Genomic DNA, 22,018 nt, shown 5'->3' with positions numbered 1-22,018 from the left:
ATAATAATTCGTACTTTCCATGAATTTTAGCATCTAGATTTTCGGTGATTACTAAAAAATGTAACCTTTTTTTTTTGTTAGAGTTTTCTAAATAATAAAAAATAAAAAATAAAAAAATAAAAAAATAAAAAATATTATCCTGACCATGGTAGTTAAAATTCTGATTTAAATCTTAGATTTCACGATTTTACGATTTTTTTCAATCAAAACGATTGTATCAAAATTTCAAATGCTTTTACAATTTTACAATTTTTTATGATTTTTTTTACATTAAAATTTTACGTTTTACAATTTTTTATCCTCTTTTCGATTTTAGGTAAAATCCCGATTTTAACTAATTTTCACCATACTTTTAGTCATCGTGTTACATCAACCACTCAACTACCTAAACCCACCCACTCTTATAATAACCCCATCTTCTCTCCGTCTCTCCCACAACCTAAAGCGTTTTGTTTTGCTGGCCGCAGAAAGAGACAAACAAGGAAGGGAAGAGAGAGAGTAGAAGGGGATTGTGTCAACATGGTTGAAAAGTTGATGATGGTGAGGATTGTGTTGGCCATCTCTGTCTTGAGCACTCTGTCTCTGACATCCTTGGCACAGACATGCAATACACAAACCTTCACAAACAACAAGGTTTTCACCTCATGCCGTGATCTTCCACACTTAACCTCGTACCTCCACTGGACCTATGACCAGACCACAGGGAAACTGGAAATAGCATTCAGACACACTGGGATCACCTCAACAGACAGGTGGGTTTCATGGGCTATCAATCCCAACAGCAACCTTAATCAAGCTATGGTTGGAGCACAGGCTTTGGTGGTTATACCACAATCTAGTGGTGCACCAAGAGTCTATACTTCCTCCATTTCTGGCTACACCACCCAGTTGACAGAGGGAAACATCAGTTATCCTAACTCAGGCTTGACAGCTACTTATCAGAATAGTGAGGTGACCATTTATGCTACACTCACTCTTCCAAGTGGTACTACCAAGTTGGTCCACCTTTGGCAAGATGGTCCTCTCTCTGGTTCTTCCCCACAAACCCATGCCCAGGATTCTTCTAACCTCAACGCCAAGGAAAGTTTGGATCTACTTCTATAAGTGACTCACGTGAGAAGTTATATATTTGAATAGAGAGATAAACATAATAAAACATTGGAGAATACTATTCTCATGTTTCATGAGAATAGTTCTCTCATGGTACAGAGATAAGCCAAGTGGATTCTATCAGTAATGTTAGAATATTAGATATGATATGATTAGATTTGATTAGATATGATTGGATTCTGTCTTATCCGTAAATAGTCTGACTGTATTCTGACTGTATTAGGATTAGGGTTGGATTAGGTTTGGGCCTTACACTTAAGCCCATTAGGATCTCTATATATTGTAACTCCCTGACACAGATCAATACACAACGTATTCTTTTACATTTAACTTGGTATCAGAGCTTTTTCGCTCTGGGGATCCGCTTCCGCTAAAACCCTAAGCCCACTGCTTAGGTGTTCTCTTCTACTTTACCGTGCATTCTTCCGGCGAGTTTCTCTCTAAGCCGTGTGTCTCTCCGGCTTGTTTCTTCAACTGTCAGAACCACTTCCCGCCGCCAACAACCGCCGCTCGTCACTGTTCAGGCCACCGGAACCACTTCCGGCCGCCAACAACCGCCGCTCGTCACTGTTCCGGCCACCAGAGCACTGTTCCGGCGAGTTTTCAGCCCAGACTACCTGCAATCAGGACCGTCTCATCCCGGCGACCAGTTCTGTGGTGGTCCGACCACCGTCGCATCATCAACGCGCCTCCACGCGCCGTTCTTCTCCTCTGCGCGTGGTGCTCACGCGCCACCTTCAACCGGCGCGTGTGCACTGTTCCGGTGGATTTTTTCGGCCGTTCTTGGACAGAACTTCTCGCCTTCTTCTCCTCTTTCTGGATCTGTGCTTGGTTCTTTGTGGGTCTCACTTTAGACGTGTGGTTCTCCTTGATTGGATATCGTTTGCCTTCGTTTACGGCTTTTATATTCTGTTTTTAAATGGCAGCAGCGTCCACTGATCTCTCGGAGGATTCTACCTCTCTTGCTGCGAATATAGCTCAGTCAGACAATGCATCATTTGGTTCAGTTTCTCTCTCACTTGCGGACTATGCTGCACTCCAAACTCTTCTCAAGAAAGCTTCTCCTCAGTCTCAACCATATACTGGTAATCCCGTTGCTTGTGTTTCTCATTCTACATCACTTGGCACTTGGATATTTGACTCAGGTGCTACCGATCATCTCTGTGGTAATAAGGAACTTTTTACATCTCTTACTTATTCTGATCATTTACCTTCTTTTACCCTTGCGGATGGAACCAAAGCCCCAGTTCGTGGGATTGGACAAGCTCGTCCGACCTCTACCTTGGCCTTGACATCTGTTTATTACATTCCTGGCATCCCTTATAACTTAATTTCTATTAGTAAGTTGATCCATTCCCTCACTTGCACCATTACTTTCTCTAACCATTCTGTTTCTGTGCAGGATCCGGGTACGGGGGAAATGATTGGAGTGGGTCGTGAGTCACGGGGGCTTTACTATCTGGATGTGCCTCGTCCTTCAGTGGCACTCTCTCTCACAGAATCTCCACAACTTATCCACAGTCGCCTCAGTCATCCAAGTCTTTCGAAGTTGCAGAAAATGGTTCCTCTTTTATCCGGTCTTCAGTCTTTAGATTGTGTGTCATGTCAACAAGGGAAGCATACACGTTCCTCTTTTGCCAATCGAGTCAATAAACGAGCTGATGCCCCTTTTTCTCTTGTTCATTCAGATATCTGGGGTCCAAGTCGTACCTTGTCTGTTTTAGGTTTTCGGTATTTCGTTACCTTTATTGATGATTTTTCCCGTTGCACTTGGGTCTATTTAATGAAAAATCGTTCTGAGTTATTTTCCATTTATAAAAAGTTTTATACTGAGATTCATACTCAATTTGGTGTTTCTATTCGTATTCTACGTAGTGATAATGCTAAGGAATATGTTTCTATTGATTTTTCTAATTTCTTGGCCACACAAGGTACTTTACATCAAACTACTTGTCCTCACACTCCACAACAAAATGGGGTGGCTGAACGTAAAAACAGACATCTCATTGAAACTGCACGTACCCTTCTTCTTCATATGCAGGTTCCCCTTCACTTCTGGGCAGATGCTGTACTCATCTCTTGTTTTCTCATCAATCGCATGCCCTCATCTGTGCTCAACAATGACATTCCTCATAACCTATTGCTTCCAGATGTTCCTCTTTATCCTCTAACTCCACATGTCTTTGGTTGTACTTGTTTTGTTCATAATCTCACTCCTGGTAAGGATAAGTTAACATCCAAAGCCTTTCAGTGTATCTTTCTTGGTTATTCTCGTCTTCAAAAGGGTTATCGTTGTTATTCTCCCGATCTTAAGCGTTACTTAGTTTCCGCTGATGTCACTTTTCTTGATCAACAACCCTTTAATTCTATTCCATCTCAGTTGTCACAGGTTGATCATGTTCTTCCTGTCCCTTTTCTTGACTTGTCTTTGCCAGCTGCAGGTGCTTCTATTCCAAATGAGCAACCTATTGCTTCTATACCTGAGGACCGTCCACTTCTCACCTATCAACGTCGCAAAACTGTGCCTCCTGTCGACTCGACTCTTGCTGACTCATCGCCCACTGCTGTTGCTTCTTCCTCTCCGGATCCTTCACCAGAGGCTCTTCCCATTGCTCAAAGAAAAGGTACTCGTACTACTCGTAATCCTTATCCTCTTTATACTTTTTTGAGCTATGACCGTCTTTCTTCACCTCATTTCACCTTTGTTTCTAGTCTTTCTTCTATTTCTATTCCTAAGACCACAGGTGAAGCACTTTCCCATCCAGGGTGGCGCCAAGCGATGCTTGATGAGATGACTGCACTTCATTCCAATGGCACTTGGGACCTTGTTTCTGCTCCTCCACAGAAGTCTACAGTTGGTTGTCGCTGGGTGTTTACTGTGAAAGTTGGACCTGATGGCCATGTTGATCGACTCAAGGCCCGCCTAGTTGCAAAGGGTTTTACTCAAATATTCGGCCTTGATTATAGCGATACATTCTCTCCGGTCGCTAAGATGGCGTCCGTCCGCCTATTTCTTGCCCTTGCTGCTGTTCGTCACTGGCCACTCCTTCAACTTGACATAAAAAATGCCTTTCTTCATGGTGATTTACAAGAAGAAGTTTACATGGAGCAACCACCTGGTTTTGTTGCTCAGGGGGAGCCTGGGAAGGTGTGTCGTCTTCGAAAATCCTTATATGGTCTCAAGCAGTCTCCTCGAGCATGGTTCAGTCGCTTCAGTTCTGCTGTTCAGGAGTTTGGCCTAATTCGCAGTAAAGTTGACCACTCTGTGTTCTATAGGATCACATCTCCTGATAAGTGCATCTATTTGTTAGTCTATGTTGATGACATCATTCTCACCGGGAGTGATCAAGACGGAATCCATCAGTTAAAACAACATTTATTCAGTGCATTTCAAACAAAGGACCTTGGGAAGCTGCGTTACTTCTTGGGAATTGAGGTAGCACAATCTAGACAGGGCATTTCTATCTGTCAAAGGAAGTATGCCTTGGATATCCTAGAAGAGACTGGTATGTTGGCGTGTAAGCCAGTTGATACACCAATGGATCCTAATGTTAAGTTATTGCCCAGACAGGGGGAGCCGTTATCTGATCCTGGACGTTATCGAAGGCTGATTGGGAAGCTCAATTATCTTACTGTGACTAGGCCAGATATTTCTTTCGCTGTCAGTACGGCCAGTCAGTTCCTTGATTCCCCTTGTGATTCACATTGGGATGCTGCTGTGAGGATCCTCCGATACATCAAAGGAGCACCAGGAAAAGGTTTGTTGTATTCGGATCAGGGAAATACAGAAATTTGTGGTTACTCAGATGCCGATTGGGCAGGATCACCCTCGGACAGACGCTCTACTTCTGGTTATTGTGTCTTCTTCGGAGGAAACTTAATCTCATGGAAAAGCAAGAAACAACCTGTTGTTTCCCGATCTAGTGCAGAAGCTGAGTATCGTGCAATGGCAAATACTACCTGTGAGTTGATCTGGTTAAAGCAGTTGATTCAGGAGCTTCATCTTTGTGAACAGAAACAACCCATGACACTCATCTGTGATAATCAAGCTGCGCTACATATATCCTCTAATCCTGTTTTTCATGAGAGGACCAAACATATAGAGATTGATTGTCACTTCATTCGGGAAAAGATTCAGTCAGGAGAAATCAAGACAGCTTTTGTCAACTCATCTAATCAACTAGCAGATGTTTTCACTAAAGCTCTTAGAGGTCCTCGGGTTGAATACATTTGTAACAAGCTTGGTGCTCATAATATATACGCACCAGCTTGAGGGGGAGTGTTAGAATATTAGATATGATATGATTAGATTTGATTAGATATGATTGGATTCTGTCTTATCCGTAAATAGTCTGACTGTATTCTGACTGTATTAGGATTAGGTTTGGATTAGGTTTGGGCCTTACACTTAAGCCCATTAGGATCTCTATATATTGTAACTCCCTGACACAGATCAATACACAACGTATTCTTTTACATTTAACTAGTAAAAAGCAAAAAAAAAAAAAAAGGTGTGATTTTCGAAATAAAAGAACATGAGATTCATGTAAAATATGATAGTAGTATTTTTCTAAACCATTTACATGTAAGGCTAAATAAAAACTCTTGTATGATGCCCCAGGCTCCTTATTATTATGTCTATATCTCTTCTCTTAACATGAATTTGAATATAAAACCCAAGATGAATTAATGTTCTTTTTGCAGCCGTATTGATAAAAGGATCTAACCTTTTTGTCTTAGGCTTACGCTGCGCAACTTGGAGCATGTTGCGTTGTATGTTCTAATGGATATTTACTTTGTTTTATTTTCCTTTTTTCTTTGGTTAGAGGAATTTTGTTTTAAGAAGTCAACCTATGATTAATCTATAATTGAAAAGTCAGGCCATTATAGATCCAACACGAAATAGAGTCGCAACTCGCAAGTCCCAACCGCGTTGCCATTTCCCCCTCTAATTAATATTGAAGGGTACAACCGTACAAGAACTAGTAATAAACATCAAATATGGTTTTCTGCCAAAAATGAAAAATCATTTTAGTTTCATTTTATAGCGATGTAGCCTATACTACTATATATATCTCCAATAAAATTTAACCAAAAAAGAAAGGAGAAAATATTTATGCAGTTACTGCAGATAAGTTATATGCATTTACCCCAAAATGACATCGTTTTGGGATTGAAAGATTAAAAAATTATAATCATAAAGACTATAATAACCTAAGAATAAATTAAAATTACAAAAATACAATGATTTCCGTCCTAAAATGATGTTGTATTGAACTTATTGCAGATAAAAACATAAAGTTAAATTATGTAGAAAGCCAATACATTGTTATAAAGACCTGACTGAATCCACCGGGAAATAGGTCTGTTTCAAGTATTGGATCGGTTTCACATTCAAACATTTTATATAAATTCTATCATAAGTTCAAGGAATTTTCCAATTTTTTTTTTTTTTTTTGAAAACTCTTGAAAAATACATTAAAAGACTACAATATATATAAGCAATAATTAGTTTGGGATTGGAAATGGGTTAAAAGTATTTTTCCGCGATGAATTTCTGACATTGAGAATAAAACTTAAAAAAATGGATTGATGAATTTGTTACACGAACCTTGGTCCACTACAATACCCATGAACGATAGATCTTGTTTGAAATTTGAGGGGGTCAAGTTTAGAGTATGAGATTTTCAGCTCACCTACCATTACACGCATGCGACCTTGTTATGTTTCACTTAACTAATATTCTTTATTTGTTAAAAAATCCAAATATTGTTTAAATATCATAAGTTTAGAGCATGATCATTACGAATAAGCATATTTACATATTAACAATCCTTAATGATTACTTGAAATAAGGAAAGTGTTTCTTCTGTCAACCCAAACAATGTTGTTTTGCGGTTAGAAAAAAAATAAACCAAAGACATTTCCATTCTATTTTTGTTGGGTTCAAATATTCTGGAATACATCCATCTAAACTATGAAAAGTAGAAATCAAATCAAAGGATGAAATTCTTAGCGCTGTATGGTGTAAATGTGTTAGATTAGGTTTGGTTTTGTCTTAAATAAGTTAAACTTATGTAAAATGTTTTAAGCATGATCTGTTAATATATTATAGACTAATTAAATTACAGGTCCAACCTATATTTATAAATCAAAACCTTGACATGTCAATCTATTTATTTAAGTCTATTTTTTAAGACCTGAGCATATATTATTTTACTAGATATATTATATCAAATTTGATCAGTCCGTAGGCATTGATAGGCTGCTTGACCCATATATATTCATACTTGTAATACACTTTTGAATGTCTACGTTGCAACTCCAACTCTTAATATCTTAAAATGTTTTTAATAGATTAATATCTTAAATTTGATTGATTTATCATTGGAATTAAAAGTGCATATTAATAAAGTAAGATGACCAAAAGTTAAATTTAAACTTTCATAATTAACAGGGGCGAAGCAAGGGAGGGACCTTTAAATTTATATAAACTTTATAAGAGAGCATTTTTTCTAATTTTTTTGGTCATACGTGTAATGTTTGCTCCATTTCAAAATCTACATAAATCTTCAGTTATAAGCATTATTTTTAATTTTTTGTCATATAAATAAGGGATCTATTTAAAATTTATCTTATATTGCATAAGATATAAGATAATTATTCCCCTATAAATAATTATAACTTCAAAAGAAAAATTTATATTATAATTTTGCCACCTTTCAAAGAATATCTAGCTCAACCATTGATAATTCATTACATTTACATTAATTATATTTATTAACAGTCTGTAAAAAGAAAATTGACGTACACAACATTACACCATTTTTACCCTCTCTCAACCCTTAATTGCAATACTCTAATAGCTTTGCTTGACTTCAAACAAACGATTACCACCGTGACTTCAAATTGATCATAAAACTCTGTCTTCTATTATTTTTTTCTTTAAGTGTACGATCAACATGCACGGCTTTGAAAATTTATTAGTCTTACAATTACGTTCTCAATTACGTCGCATATCTACAAAATATATATAAGATTGGAAACGGAAGAATTCAATATTAAGAACGGAACAAATATGGGTGTCACGTACATAATTTTCTTTCCGTGATGTATAACATGTCATATAGCACTTCATATGTATTATCAACGATATATCTAGTTGAACATTTCCTAATTAACATATAACAAATGAGATAGAAATGAATGAGACATTGGGCATTCCAACTATTAAATATTATGTTTTGAACTCGAATGACGAAATTTATTTTGACTCTATTATAATTAAATGAAGATATATATGACAAAATGAGTAAGATTAGTACACTATTCCGTCTCTTATTTTTCTTTGACGGTACGGACGATCAACATGCACCGCTTTGAAAGTTTAATAGTTTGCGTTCGCAGTGAAGTCAGATATCTGAAAAATTATAAATTTGTAAATGGAAAAATTAAGTATCAACTATGGAATAATACTTTCTCAATTAAGTTGCATATCTATGTGGGGAGAGTTATATTTACAAATTTTTTGTTTACAAACCGGAAATACACTAGGTTACACTATGTATTTTCGAGAATACATAGTATAATTTGCAAAAAATTGTAAATGGATACTTCCCTTATTTATAAAATATATAAGATTGGAAACGGAAGAATTCAATATTAAGAACGGAACAAATATCGGTGTCACGTACATAATTTTCTTTCCATGATATATAACATGTCAAATAGCATGCACTTCATATGTATTATCAACGATATATCTAGTTGAACATTTCCTAATTAACATATAACAAATGAGATAGAAATGAATGCGACATTGGGCATTCCAACTATTAAATATTATGTTTTGAACTCGAATGATGAAATTAAATTTATTTTGACTCTATTATAATTAAATGAAGTTATATATGACAAAATGAGCTAAGATTAGTACACTATTCCGTATGTTATTTTTCTTTGACCGTACGGACGATTAACATGCACGGCTTTGAAAGTTTAATAGTTTACGTTCGCAGTGAAGTCAGATATCTGAAAAATTATAAATTTGTAAATGGAAAAATCAAGTATCAACAACGGATTAATACTGGTGTCACGCGTATTTTTCTTGCCATGACGACATATAGCATGTCATGTACCAATATTCATACTACATGTATTATGAATGGTATATAATTGAACAGGTGCTTATTAACATAAAACGAACGAGATAAAAATGTATTATTAAGACTCTCCTAATATTAAATATTAAGTTCTAAACTAAAATAAGAAAATGTATTTTGATTTTATTATAATAAAATCAAGAAAAAATGTTAAATGATATAAATGTATTTTTGCAACACAATTTATAAAAAGTTTAAAAAATTATTATGTTTTACAGTTATCGAATTACTTTTAACTTTTTTTTACCATAATTAATTATTAGAAATTCGTAATAAATTTTGTATAAATTTTTTCATACCGAACTACATTTTAATTAAATGAAAATATGACAAGTTGAGCTAAAAATTGTAAAGTCTTTGGGGAGGGGGCTGAACCTTTAGCCATCACTGTTCCCTCGCACTCCGGATTAGTCCCATAGCCGGCTCAAAGAGTCGAAGCTCGTGGGGATACCGGAGGGAACCAACTCGTCTCAAAGAGATAATTAGGGTTGGGTAACTCCAAAAAATAAAAATAAAAATTGTAAAGTCTTATTAATTGATCTCAGTTGTTTTGTTTCTTTTTCCTCTTTATATTACTTATGGTAAGATTAAAAAGAGATTTCAATTGAAAAAACAAATAAAAAATGTCTTATATAATAAATAGGGGAAGATTATATTTACAAATTTTTTATTTACAAACTACACTTACTATGATCAGTCATATTTCAATCAAGAGTATATGACCGATTATATTTAGTGTAATTTGTAAAAAAAAAAAATTGTAAATCAGATACTTCCGCTAATAAATAATTTGTGAATACATAACTTTATTAAGGGCACCACAAGGAGGATGCGAACACAGGAGGATATGATAAACTTATGAGGAGGGCTTGAGTTAAGATAGGATAGCAAAATTTATTTATTTATTTTTATTTCCCAGCTCATCCCTAAAAATTGAAAGCATCCTTGTGTAAGCCAAACCCCTTCCCAACAGACAGAATTGCAATCGAATTAGGTGAAGATGCTTCAATAATCCTAATAGACAAACAATGGGAGCAAATATGAAAAAAGAAGAAGAAAAAACCCTAACAAAAGCAATTTTCTTTTGTATGATTGCGGAGCAGCACATTTGGGCGGCGGTGATCCTTATGCCAAGAACGAAGCCTTCAACTGCAGCAACGAAGATGTTTTCAAGTGGAAGCATATGTGGAAGGTATTGGCCGAACAGTTTGGGATTAAGGATTATGGGTTTGAGGAGGGTTCTAATCGGTGTGCATAGGTCAGGTCGGGTCAGGTTTTTTGTGCCGACTCGGCCCAACTTGATTTGTATAGGTCAGGTATTTTGATTCGATCCGCTTTAATTTGATTCAAGTTAAATCTGACGTAGTTTGAATTTTTTTGAAATAGTTCAGAACTGGGCCGGATCTAACTTGACTTGCTTTATGAAGTAGGTCTGACTTGGTTTCTGAAGTGAATCAAATCTGACCTAACTCATTTTTAACTTGGTTTTAAAACATGTTTTTAATAAAAAAATTTATAGTTATTGATTTATTTTTTAAACTCATGTAATTTAATTATTTATTTGTTTTAAAATATATAAATTTTATAATAAATTTTATATTTGTTGAATAAATAAAGGAATGTAATTTGATATTTTTTTCGTCGGAATATTTTTTGTTGAAAAGTGACAGAATTTTTTTGTAATGAAAATTTTTACAAAAATAAATTTTCTATCAAAATTTTCGACGAAATTTAGTTTCCGTCCAAAGTTTTGACGAAAATGATTTCCTCCATCAAATGTTTTAAACGAAAAAAGAATTCCGTCAAAATTTTTGACATAATGTTTTTCGTTCAAAATTTCGATGGGAATGTGTTTTGACGGAAATTGTTTCGAGGGAAATGTTTCATTCGAAACTTTCGACGAAATTTAGATTCTCTAAAGAATATTGACATAATATTTTTTCCGTCAAATTTTTTTAACGAAATATTTTTTGTCAAAAAAATTTATGAAATTTTTTCACAGAAATGTGTTCTGTTGAAAATTTTGATGGAAATATTTTTTTAGCAAAAAACTTGAAGAAAATATTTAGTTGAAATTTTTTTATGGAAATGTGTTTCGCTAAAAATTTTGACGGAAATAATTTTTGTCAAAAAGTTTAACGAAAATTTTTCCGTCGAAAACTTTCGCCAAAATTTGAATTCTGTAAAGAATTTTGATGAAATTTTTTTCCGTCAAAAAATTTCGATGAAAATGTGTTTTGTCGAAATTTTTGATGAATATGTTTTTTTGTGAAATATTTTGTCGAAATTTAAATTCCGTAAAAAATTTGACAAAAAAATTTTTCCTTCAAATTTTTTTACAAAAATGTTTTAAGTCACAAATTTTATGAAAATATTTTTCGTCAAAAAATTTGCTAAAATTTTTTAAGGAAAATTTTGACGTAATTGTTTTATGCTAAAACTTTTCTTTTAACGTAATTGCGATTTTTTTTCTTTTTTTCACATAATGGGTGTGAGTCAAGTTTTGGATCATTGGGTTTTTATTAAAACAAGTTAGGTCTAAAACTGACCCCAATAAAAGTAAGTCAGTATTTAAACTCAGTTAAAAAAAATAGATATTTATGAGTCAGGTCAAGGTTAGATCAAAGGCAAGGCAAGTGAACCAATTTTTTTGCACACCCCTAGTTCTGATTCGAGGTTGTCGGAGATGATGAAGGACAAGGGTCCTCTGTGGGATGAGATTGTGAAGGAGAATCAGCTTCACGAGAGAGCCATATTAATCAAGAACATTTTATCATTATGATTTTACAAAAAAAATTATAAAGGGTATTTTAGTCTATTTATATACTATTCTGATGATATCTGATTCACTTCAAATACATGATAAGATAACATAATTCTATAAGACTATTAATTTAGTGCATATCAAACATAAGATATGATATATTCTTATCCAATCAATATTCTTTCCTATCTGTATCCAACTTTCTTATCCTATCCATCTTGCCATAAAATAAGATGGATATTGTTATCAAAAAAAAAAAAAATGAGATGGATATGTTCAAATCTCATTACTATTATTATAGGGGCAAGATATACATATCACAAAAAAGTTTATCACCTTTACAACCAACCTAATCTCCGTTGATTTCTGTCAATCTAACGGTTATAATTTATTGGATCGCATTTATTAATTATTTATTAATTCTCAATAAATTCAATAAAGTATAATCGTTAAATTGACGAAAATCAACAGAGATTAGGTTGGTTGTAAAGGTGGTAAACTTTTTTAGTAGTAAGTATATCATTTCTCATTATTATATTATATAAAAAGTTATTCTTTGACAACACAATCACTTTTCCCGCATGCTACTAGTGAAGAACCAATTGAAACTTGACATGTGGGCTAAAATTTTATTGCAACTTATTGTTCTCCATTTTAGTGTAATACTATTTTGAACCCTAAAAAGTAACCATATTAGCAACTTGACCCCATTTATAGTAGCAATTTTGGAGATCTCCTAATGTGAAGTATTCAACCGTATACCACAAAAATTTCATCCTTCTCCATTTTTACTTTAAAATTTCCAATTCCTATACTCCTCACCATGTGATCCAATTTCTTTAACACCCATCAAAAAAGTTATCTTGTAGAAAAAGTGATTGTGTAATATTATAGAGATTCATTTTGCGTGTCGTAGTTTTTTTTTTTCTTCAAAAAGTGTGGGCCTCACAAAATGTTGTGTGTAGAAAAGTTTGTTGTGTTATGTTAAATGATAAATGCAAATCTCTAAAACTATTTAATCTAAATACGTTTCCAATGACAATTGTCATCGCCAAATTTTCCTCTGATTGGGCTTCTATGGACTAGAAGGTTGTACAAGGTGAGGGAAGCTTCGAACCTCTGCATGGTTGTTTTCTAGCAGGTACTGGGTCATGTTCTTTGAATGACACGAAAACATAGTAAATGGTCCTGAAACTAATGGCAATTTTAATTTGAAAAAGATAGACAGATAATACATAGTTATTAAAACTGGACCGACTCGGCCGGATCAACTCGGGAATCGGTAAATCGGTTATATAACCGGTTCGGTTGAAGTAACGGACCGGTCAGGCATCAGAACCGATGCGACCCGGTGATTTCATAAAAATCGGTGACCCGGCCCGGTCCCCAAATTTTTTTTCCAAATTTCTGTTTTTTTTCAAAAAAAATTATAATAGTCATATTTGAATATTTTTTTGCTTATTGACTTACATAAGTTATGTACCTACTAGGGGTGTTCGCAGTCTGGATTGGATCGGTTTTGGAAGCAAAAATCATCCGATCCAATCCCTTCGGTTTGATCACATGATCATCCATTCGGTTTGGACTTTTTTTCAAATCTGATCCGATCCGATCCAATTTTTTCGGTTTGGATTGGATTGGTTTTCGATTTTTTGAAAATCTTAAATTTGTTTCTTGATTATTGCTCAAATAACATCTTTTGTATATATTAGCTTTGTAATTTTATTTTTTTTATATACAAAAGTATCAGTAAACGATAATATAGATTTTTTTTGGATAATAAGATATGAAGCTCTACATATATAAAATTCTTATATTTTTTCTTGAGTTTAGTTGATGGGTTAATAGGTCTTGGGTTTAGAAATTTTGAACTATGATGGGGAAAGACCCAAGTAGGTAGAGAAAATTTTATATATTGGATCGGTTTGGATTGGATCGGTTTTCATCTACCAATCCGAAAACTGATCCAATCCAATTAAAATTTGCGGTTTTTTTTTCGATTTTCAATTTTTCGGTTTTCGGTTTATTCGGTTTTTCGGTTACTGCGGTTTGAATCGGTTGATGAACACCTCTAGTACCTACAACACTAATATTATCTCAATTATGTACTTGCATAAAATTTTGAATTAATTTATAGTTAGAGATGTTATTTTCTGAACCTAAAGTCCTGTATCACGATCATTATATTTTTGTTTGATTTTTTATTTGATAATAATATGTGATTTATTATTTTGTATTAAAATATTTGAAAATTTTATTATTTTTTTAGATATTTGAGTGTATTTATAATTTTTTAATACAAATTATAAAATTGCATATAATTACTGGGTCAAGCGGTTGAACCAGTGACCCGGTAGCTCAACCGGATCAGTGACCGAGCCAATTTTAATAACATTGGATACTACACTTATTGTCAAGTAAGGCCTTTCGCCTATGACCTACCAACTTATTTCAACATCGAAATTGGTAAGAAAATGAACTAGTTGATTCAAAAATTGACATTTAGGGAGAATTAAAAAAAAAAAAAATTATCATTGCAAAACACAAGACAAGATCGCTGGTCGAAAGAAATTTGTAATTTACAAAAAAAAAATAAAAAAAATGCAGAACTTTTGAACATTAAAATGTATGCTTTATTTCATGCTTCTATATTTACCCTTCAATCTTGCACATGATTTGCAACATAGATAGATTGCACCATTAGAGCTTCAACTCTGGAAAACCATGGAGGATTCTTAACATTTTTTTACATATTCTTTCCAAAAAAAAAATTTAAAAAAAATTAAGAGGAAGTGTAAGGAAGCAAGGTTAAGGCTTCAGAAGTTGAGATAAAGGCTCGTAAAAGGTAATATGAGGGTTCCTAGCTTGTTGAATATGATCGACGAGGTGAACAAGAAAATGTTTAGATGCTTTTTTTTTTAAGTTAACTTATAAGGTAAAGCTAAAAAAAATAGTTTAAAAAAAGAAAGTTAAGGGTCCGTTTGGATGAGCTTTTTAAAAAATGACTTTTATGCATTGCTTTTTTTAAAAAAAACTTTTTCTAAAAGTTAAAATTATTTTACACTTGAATGTATGATCTGAAAATCAATTTTACGTAAAAAAATTATTTGGATGTTAAAATACAAAAAATAACTTTTTATATATAAAATTACAATAAAGGAGAGATAAAATAGCATGATCGTGAGATAACGAGAGAATAAATAGGTATGATAAGACGAAGTTAAAATTAATTTTAAAAAATTATATTATCTTATTTTCAAAAAAAAATTATATTATCTTTTAATTTCTGTTTTTTCAAAAGCAACCAACTACTGGCTAAAAAAAATAGCATTTTAACTTTTATTTAAAATTTTATTTTTTAAAAACGTTATCTAAACATCTAAAAATTCTCAAAATGACTTTTATTTTAAAAAAAACAACTTTTTTAGAAATAAAAGTCCATCCAAATGAGCACTAAAAGCTGTTTTAGTGGCTAATTAAAATTTTTAGCTTAAAAGTTACTTAAAAACACATATTTCAAGAAATCTCTCTCTATCTCCACAGCTCTTTATTTCAAAAATTGCACACAATTCAAGGAAAGTATATAAGAATATATAAAAAAACTACTAATAAGAGCTTTTGGTCTTTAACTTTTTTCTTCGTTATAAAAAAAAGAATTTTTCTTAAAATATGTTTGGCCTAACTTATGTTCATAAGTAACTTTTAATTTAAAAAAAGAGATGACCCAAATATTTATTTATGATCATTGATTAGGTTAATAATATATTAATAATTATATATAATATTAGGTGAATATTATATTAATAATTATATATTATTTTTTTAATACAAACATACGGTCCGTATTTTGGATCATTGATCAGCAAAATATTTATTTATGATTCTCATTTTTTTCACTTAATCAATGACACATATCACTTGTAGCATCAAACAATCCTCCTTAAAATGTAAAGGTGAGAAAACAAGGAGTGGCAAAATAGGATTTTCTGTTCAGCAAAGGCGTAAAATCTGACTTCACCCATGACAATTACATAAAAGAGTAAAGACGTGTAAACATGGACAAGTAAAAGGAAAGCAAGTAAAACAATTGACCCATTAAACAAGCACCTCGTGGCACAAATTGACGCGTCAAATTGATAGTTTAACAAGAAATTCACATAACCCAAACCTTTTTCCAAACGTTTACCACAGAAGTCTGGAAAATGTCAGTAACACAAATAAGTAGTACTAACTAAAGTATTGCTATATTTTCTCAGTAACACAAACGTGGTCTTATCATTTATGGGAACCCTACATACCACATGGAAAATTATGAAACCCTTCTCATATAATAGTAGATTATTATCAGTTTTTATTTTAAATGATGTGTTATGTTTTCAGTAGTTTTCTTTGCTTACATCATGCTTTCCTCAAAATCTGTTGTGATAAGTTTTTTCTTTTATATTAAATGACTGATAAGTAAGTTATATATATATATATATATATATATATATATATATATATATATATAATAGAATCGTATATATTATTTTGTAGGTCATATTTAAAAACAATTATGGTATACATCACATTAAAATGTTATAGGCGGATTTGAAAATTTTCTTAGAAACTAGGAGGTTAATTGTTATTTGTTTTTAGCACCATATTTTATTAATTTAAATTTAAAGTCTAATACGATACAAATAATTATAATATAATGGCTGTCTACCAATTTTTTTTATAATGTAATGATTTATGTAGAGCTTGTGTGTTAAACGATTTTGTATAAATTTAGTAAATTGCAAAGACCACAATTTAAATTAATTAAAATTATAGAAATAATTACCAAAAAAAAAATATAGAAATTAAAACTTTCTGTAAACCTTTTAATGGAAAAAATAGTAATCTTAATTCTTTAGTTGTGAAATTTTTATTTTTGTTGACTTTGAAGAGAAGAATGGCGTGTATGGGTGACTGTGACCACGAGGACTTGGGCATATAAGCGGCAGCGTAGAGCGTGGGGCACCCAATGTGTGGTCCCATTACGAAAATGTGAACCCGCTTGACGCGTTCCACTGCGTTACTTGGCATCTTTCATTCACCGACTCATTTTTATTCTCTGAATTTTTTTATTATTATTAAATCATACATTATCACGTTATTACTTTTTTTAACCATAATAATAATTATATAATTTGCACCCAATAAAAAATTGAAGTGTTTGTTAGTAGTGCGAAGAAAAAGTTGTCTAAGACTTGTATACAATTTAGATACAACTATAGAATCCGAGTTTAAAAAATAAATAAGCAGAAAACAAAACCATCTTATTTTATATATTTTGGAAATCTATGGGGAAGCGATTATCTCACTGATTGATTAACTCAATACAAAAGACTCTCAAAAGGAAGGTGCCCATTGGAGGTTTTGAAAATAAATTACAAACTTGTATTTTGCTTCTTCTTTTTTCAATAAAAGCTCACTCAAACATTCTAAAATATTTCAAACAAACGCAGTGTTACTCAAACATTCTAAAATCTCACTCAATGAAAAAAAAAACACTTTTTTTGTTTTGTTAGTAAAAAAGGGTTAAACAAACGCACCATTATTCCTCAAACATGGAATATGGAAACAACCTAACTTGGACCATTGCCTTTTTCTCGATAGTAGTGGGCATTGCTTTATTGGTTGGTTGCTAATGCTAATGATCGGAAACTGAGTCCTATTACAAGGTAATATGGGTTTGGTTGCATTAACTCCGCTTGCGTTTCTTGACTTGAGTGTTATGTCCAAGTTTGCTGACTGAATCAATTATGGAGCAGCCTCAATATTAGAAAATTAGAACAAATAATTACTCATTAAACACTTTGTCAGAGTTGACTCCGACCCAAACTTTCGGAACATGGTAATGGTAACTGCATACGTAAAAATGTGTTAGACGAGGAATTACTTAAAAATAATAAGAAATTAAAGAAACAAAAATAAGGAACCCTCAAACGTTGACTATGTAATTGTATTTGACCAACAATATGTGTTTCGCAATTCAAGCTGCTTAGATGCAAATTTTACAAGTTACTCAATCATCGGTGCAAAATTTATTTCCAGTCACATGGTAAAGATATGCCAACTATAAAGTCACCTCTTTGCCCCATCAATCCTTAGAAAGTATTCCAGAAACTTAAATTGGAAGTCTAATGATTATTTGTTTTGGGATTTCTTTTTCTAGTTATTTTTCTCAAACTAGGTTTAAAAATATTTCCCACGGTTAATGTGACATGTACATTATATATACATGTGTAATACAAAATTTAGTAATCTATATAAAAATATTTTTTCTGTTAACAGAGCTAATTCATTTTAAATTAGCAAACCTTATATGTAGCAGACTGCATATAATAAAAGTTCGGCTTAAAATTTAACATTTCAAATTTAAACGCCTGATTGTTTAAACTTTTTTAATTTGAAAATTAAAATACAATATGTTACGGATGGAGATATCTGATCCTTATCTCAATAACCTACGCACTAGAAGATTAAGGGCTAAGATGCCTATCTAAACAACCAAATCAGCCTTGATAACAATCTGAAGGTCCTTATCTCAGCAACCTAAGCACTTGAAGATTATGGAATAAGATCCCTATCTAAACAAGTTAAGGCCAAAATCCAATAAGTAATCACTATAAATAAAGGTGGAAGACCTTAGGTATACACTTTTGGCTCTTCTTTGTTTTGTCTTTATTGTGCACAAATACTACGCTTATACCTCGCGAGAGAACAAATCCGATATTGAGTTATAACTTAGTCGGTGAATATTCTTGGTTCAAGTTCGCTCGGATCGAACATTAGCGCCGTCTGTCAGAAACGGTAAATTTCTATATTGATTTTTTATTTTATTTTACATTATACCTAAGCATAATGAATTGATAGTTATGAATTACGATTTCTAATTTTTTTTTTTTTATGAACAATTCATTCCGTACACAGAAAAGTATATATATTAAAATTGAAGTCAAGCTTGAGATTCAAACATGAGCTAACACTAAACTTAAATTTTTAACAAAATACGTGTATTGAATAAAGTATATACTATTTGATTACCAGTTGCGTATATGTCATGACGAGATTTGAAGAAACACGGTCAATCCCTTTGGCATGGGACTGACGACATTGCAACGCAAATAAAACCAAAACTTATTAGGGGAGAACTTGCAGGCCACATAACAAATGGCATTTGTTTGGTTAAACTGGCCAACAAATTTATGTTCCTTCTCCCATGACTCACCCCCTCACCCATCAAAATCTTAAGTTTACAACTTTTGTGAACACTTTCATATTGGCCGTTCAAAAAGTGGGAAAATAAGAAAAAGAAAATATTTGTGAAGTGTGGACTGGAGCTATACAAAGAGACAAGTGTGAAAAGGGATCGTTGTTTTGGAAAGGTAGAAAAACTTGTCCAACTGCACAAGTCGGAATTCCCATTTTTTGTAGAACAAATCAAATTGCGTGAACATTACACACGTAATGGAAGCTTCCTCTCATGGGGCGGGTGGACACTGTCATGACTCATGGCACACAAATAACAAGCCCTTTATAATTTCATAAACAATTATAGCTTTTAAATTGATATTTAATGAGTCCTGAAAATATAATAGTTCGTACTTTCCCTGAATTTTAGCATCTAGAATTTTCGGTGATTACTTAAAAATTTAACCTTTTATTTTTGTTTTGTTAGAGTTTTCTAAAAAATAAAAAATAAAAAAATAAAAAAAATTGTCCTGAGACTTTTAGTCATCGTGGTACATCAACCACTCAACTACCTAAACCCACCCACTCTTATAATAACCCCCATCTTCTCTCTGTCTCTCCCACAGCCTAAAGCGTTTTGTTGTGCTGGCCGCAGAAAGAGACAAACAAACACCACCATAATCACTTTTTCTCAGTTTAGTTCTCGAAAGCCATTTGTTTGTTAACAGATCTCCTTCCTTCTTCTTCTCAGGTATCAGCAAGTACCCCTTTTTTCAGGATCAAGGAAGGGAAGAGAGAGTAGAAGGGGATTTTACCAACATGGTTGAAAAGTTGATGATGGTGAGGATTGTGTTGGCCATCTCTGTCTTGAGCACTCTGTTTCTGACATCCTTGGCACAGACATGCAATACACAAACCTTCACAAACAACAAGGTTTTCACTTCATGCCGTGATCTTCCACACTTAACCTCGTACCTCCACTGGACCTATGACCAGACCACAGGGAAACTGGAAATAGCATTCAGACACACTGGGATCACCTCAACAGACAGGTGGGTTTCATGGGCTATCAATCCCAACAGTGACCTTAATCAAGCCATGGTTGGAGCACAGGCTTTGGTGGTTATACCACAATCTAGTGGTGCCCCAAGAGTCTATACTTCCTCCATTTCTGGCTACACCACCCAGTTGGCAGAGGGAAACATCAGCTATCCTAACTCAGGCTTGACAGCTACTTATCAGAATAGTGAGGTGACCATTTATGCTACACTCACTCTTCCAAGTGGTACTACCAAGTTGGTCCACCTTTGGCAAGATGGTCCTCTCTCTGGTTCTTCCCCACAAACCCATGCCCAGGATTCTTCTAACCTCAACGCCAAGGAAAGTTTGGATCTTGTTTCTGGTACCAGTCAAGCAGGATCAGGGAATTCACTTAGGAAAAGAAGAAACGTAAGTACCTCACTTTAACAATCAAAATTTATTCTATAACATGGTTTTCACTGTTCAGCCACCGAAAGTTTGGATTTTTATTTTATTTTTTTATTTTTAATAATTGATTGAAGATTGTTAACTTTTTCAGGTCCATGGAGTGCTGAATGCTGTGAGCTGGGGGATCTTGATGCCCTTGGGTGCCATAATAGCAAGGTATTTGAAGGTGTTCAAATCTGCAGACCCTGCTTGGTTTTACCTTCATGTTACCTGCCAAACCGCTGCTTACATAATTGGTGTTGCTGGATGGGGAACTGGTCTCAAACTCGGCAGTGACTCTGTTGGTATTGAGTATTCAACCCATAGAACACTCGGGATCATCCTCTTCTGCCTTGGAACACTTCAGGTATGAGATGTTCATGATTTGCTTCTGGATGATATGTTACTATTGTAATGGGACTGACAAGAAAACCTCTTTTGATTGGATTCAGGTTTTTGCTCTTCTTTTGAGGCCCAACAAAGATAACAAATACAGATTCTACTGGAATATTTACCACTACACCATCGGATACACCACCATAGTCATCAGTATCGTCAACATCTTTAAAGGGTTCGAAGCATTGGGGAATTCCGTGGGTGATCGCTACAATGGCTGGAAGCATGCGTACATTGGCATTATTGCAGCTTTGGGTGGCATTGCTGCCCTTTTGGAAGCTTACACATGGATCATAGTCTTGCAGAGGAGGAAATCAGAGGGCAAGACAGCAAACATTAATGGAACAAATGGGGCTCATGGATATGGTTCTAGGCCACAGCAGGTGTAGGGTAGGTGGCCGGATAGACACTGGAATTTTGGCTTGTGGATCCTATCTATATGAATTTTGTTATTAGACCCTTATGTATATTTGCTTACATATATTGAGCGTACTTAGGATACTCTCTGTTGCTTTAGAGTCTGGTTTTGAGATATTCTTTCATAGGATAGTTAATTCCTGGGGCATGGTTTTCTCCATGCTTTTCCAGAGGATGCTTTGTATCGGTTTCTTCATATTTGTATTTATTTTTTACTTTTATCCTTCTCTTTCTCAATACCTTCCAGTTTCAAATATCTTTATTATTTTTTATATCGGGATAAGATGAAGAGATTCAAATTTTCTTTCATCCTTTTGCTCGTGCCATAACCCGACCGGATTTTACTACACAATTTGGTAAAGTTTTTCCAAAAACAACTAACAAACTATGCCGAACTAAAGTTCTTTAGTGACCTTAGACTTCAATTAAGAGTGCAGTTGTAAATTAGAGTATAAGTACAGCTTAGATGCCCTGCATATGG

The 22,018-nt window shown here is 33.6% G+C and overlaps 1 protein-coding gene across 1 annotated transcript; it reads left to right on the top strand.

The window, feature by feature from the left end:
- Window positions 1–19,856: 19,856 nt before the first annotated feature.
- On the top strand, window positions 19,857–21,760 carry LOC133290281 (cytochrome b561 and DOMON domain-containing protein At4g17280-like). The gene is made up of 3 exons (XM_061488355.1): window positions 19,857–20,706; window positions 20,837–21,091; window positions 21,177–21,760. Exons 1-3 carry the CDS (start codon window positions 20,077–20,079, stop codon window positions 21,507–21,509), a joined length of 1,218 nt encoding a protein of 405 aa, XP_061344339.1. The 5' UTR covers window positions 19,857–20,076; the 3' UTR covers window positions 21,510–21,760.
- Window positions 21,761–22,018: the final 258 nt, after the last annotated feature.

Source organism: Gastrolobium bilobum, unplaced genomic scaffold (genome assembly GCF_033153095.1).
Source record: "Gastrolobium bilobum isolate Gb01-03AN ecotype WA unplaced genomic scaffold, APGP_CSIRO_Gbil_v1 utg1595, whole genome shotgun sequence".
Lineage (NCBI taxonomy): Eukaryota > Viridiplantae > Streptophyta > Magnoliopsida > Fabales > Fabaceae > Gastrolobium > Gastrolobium bilobum.
The sequence above is the reverse complement of the archived record's forward strand: the minus strand, read 5'-3'. Positions and strand labels throughout refer to the sequence as shown.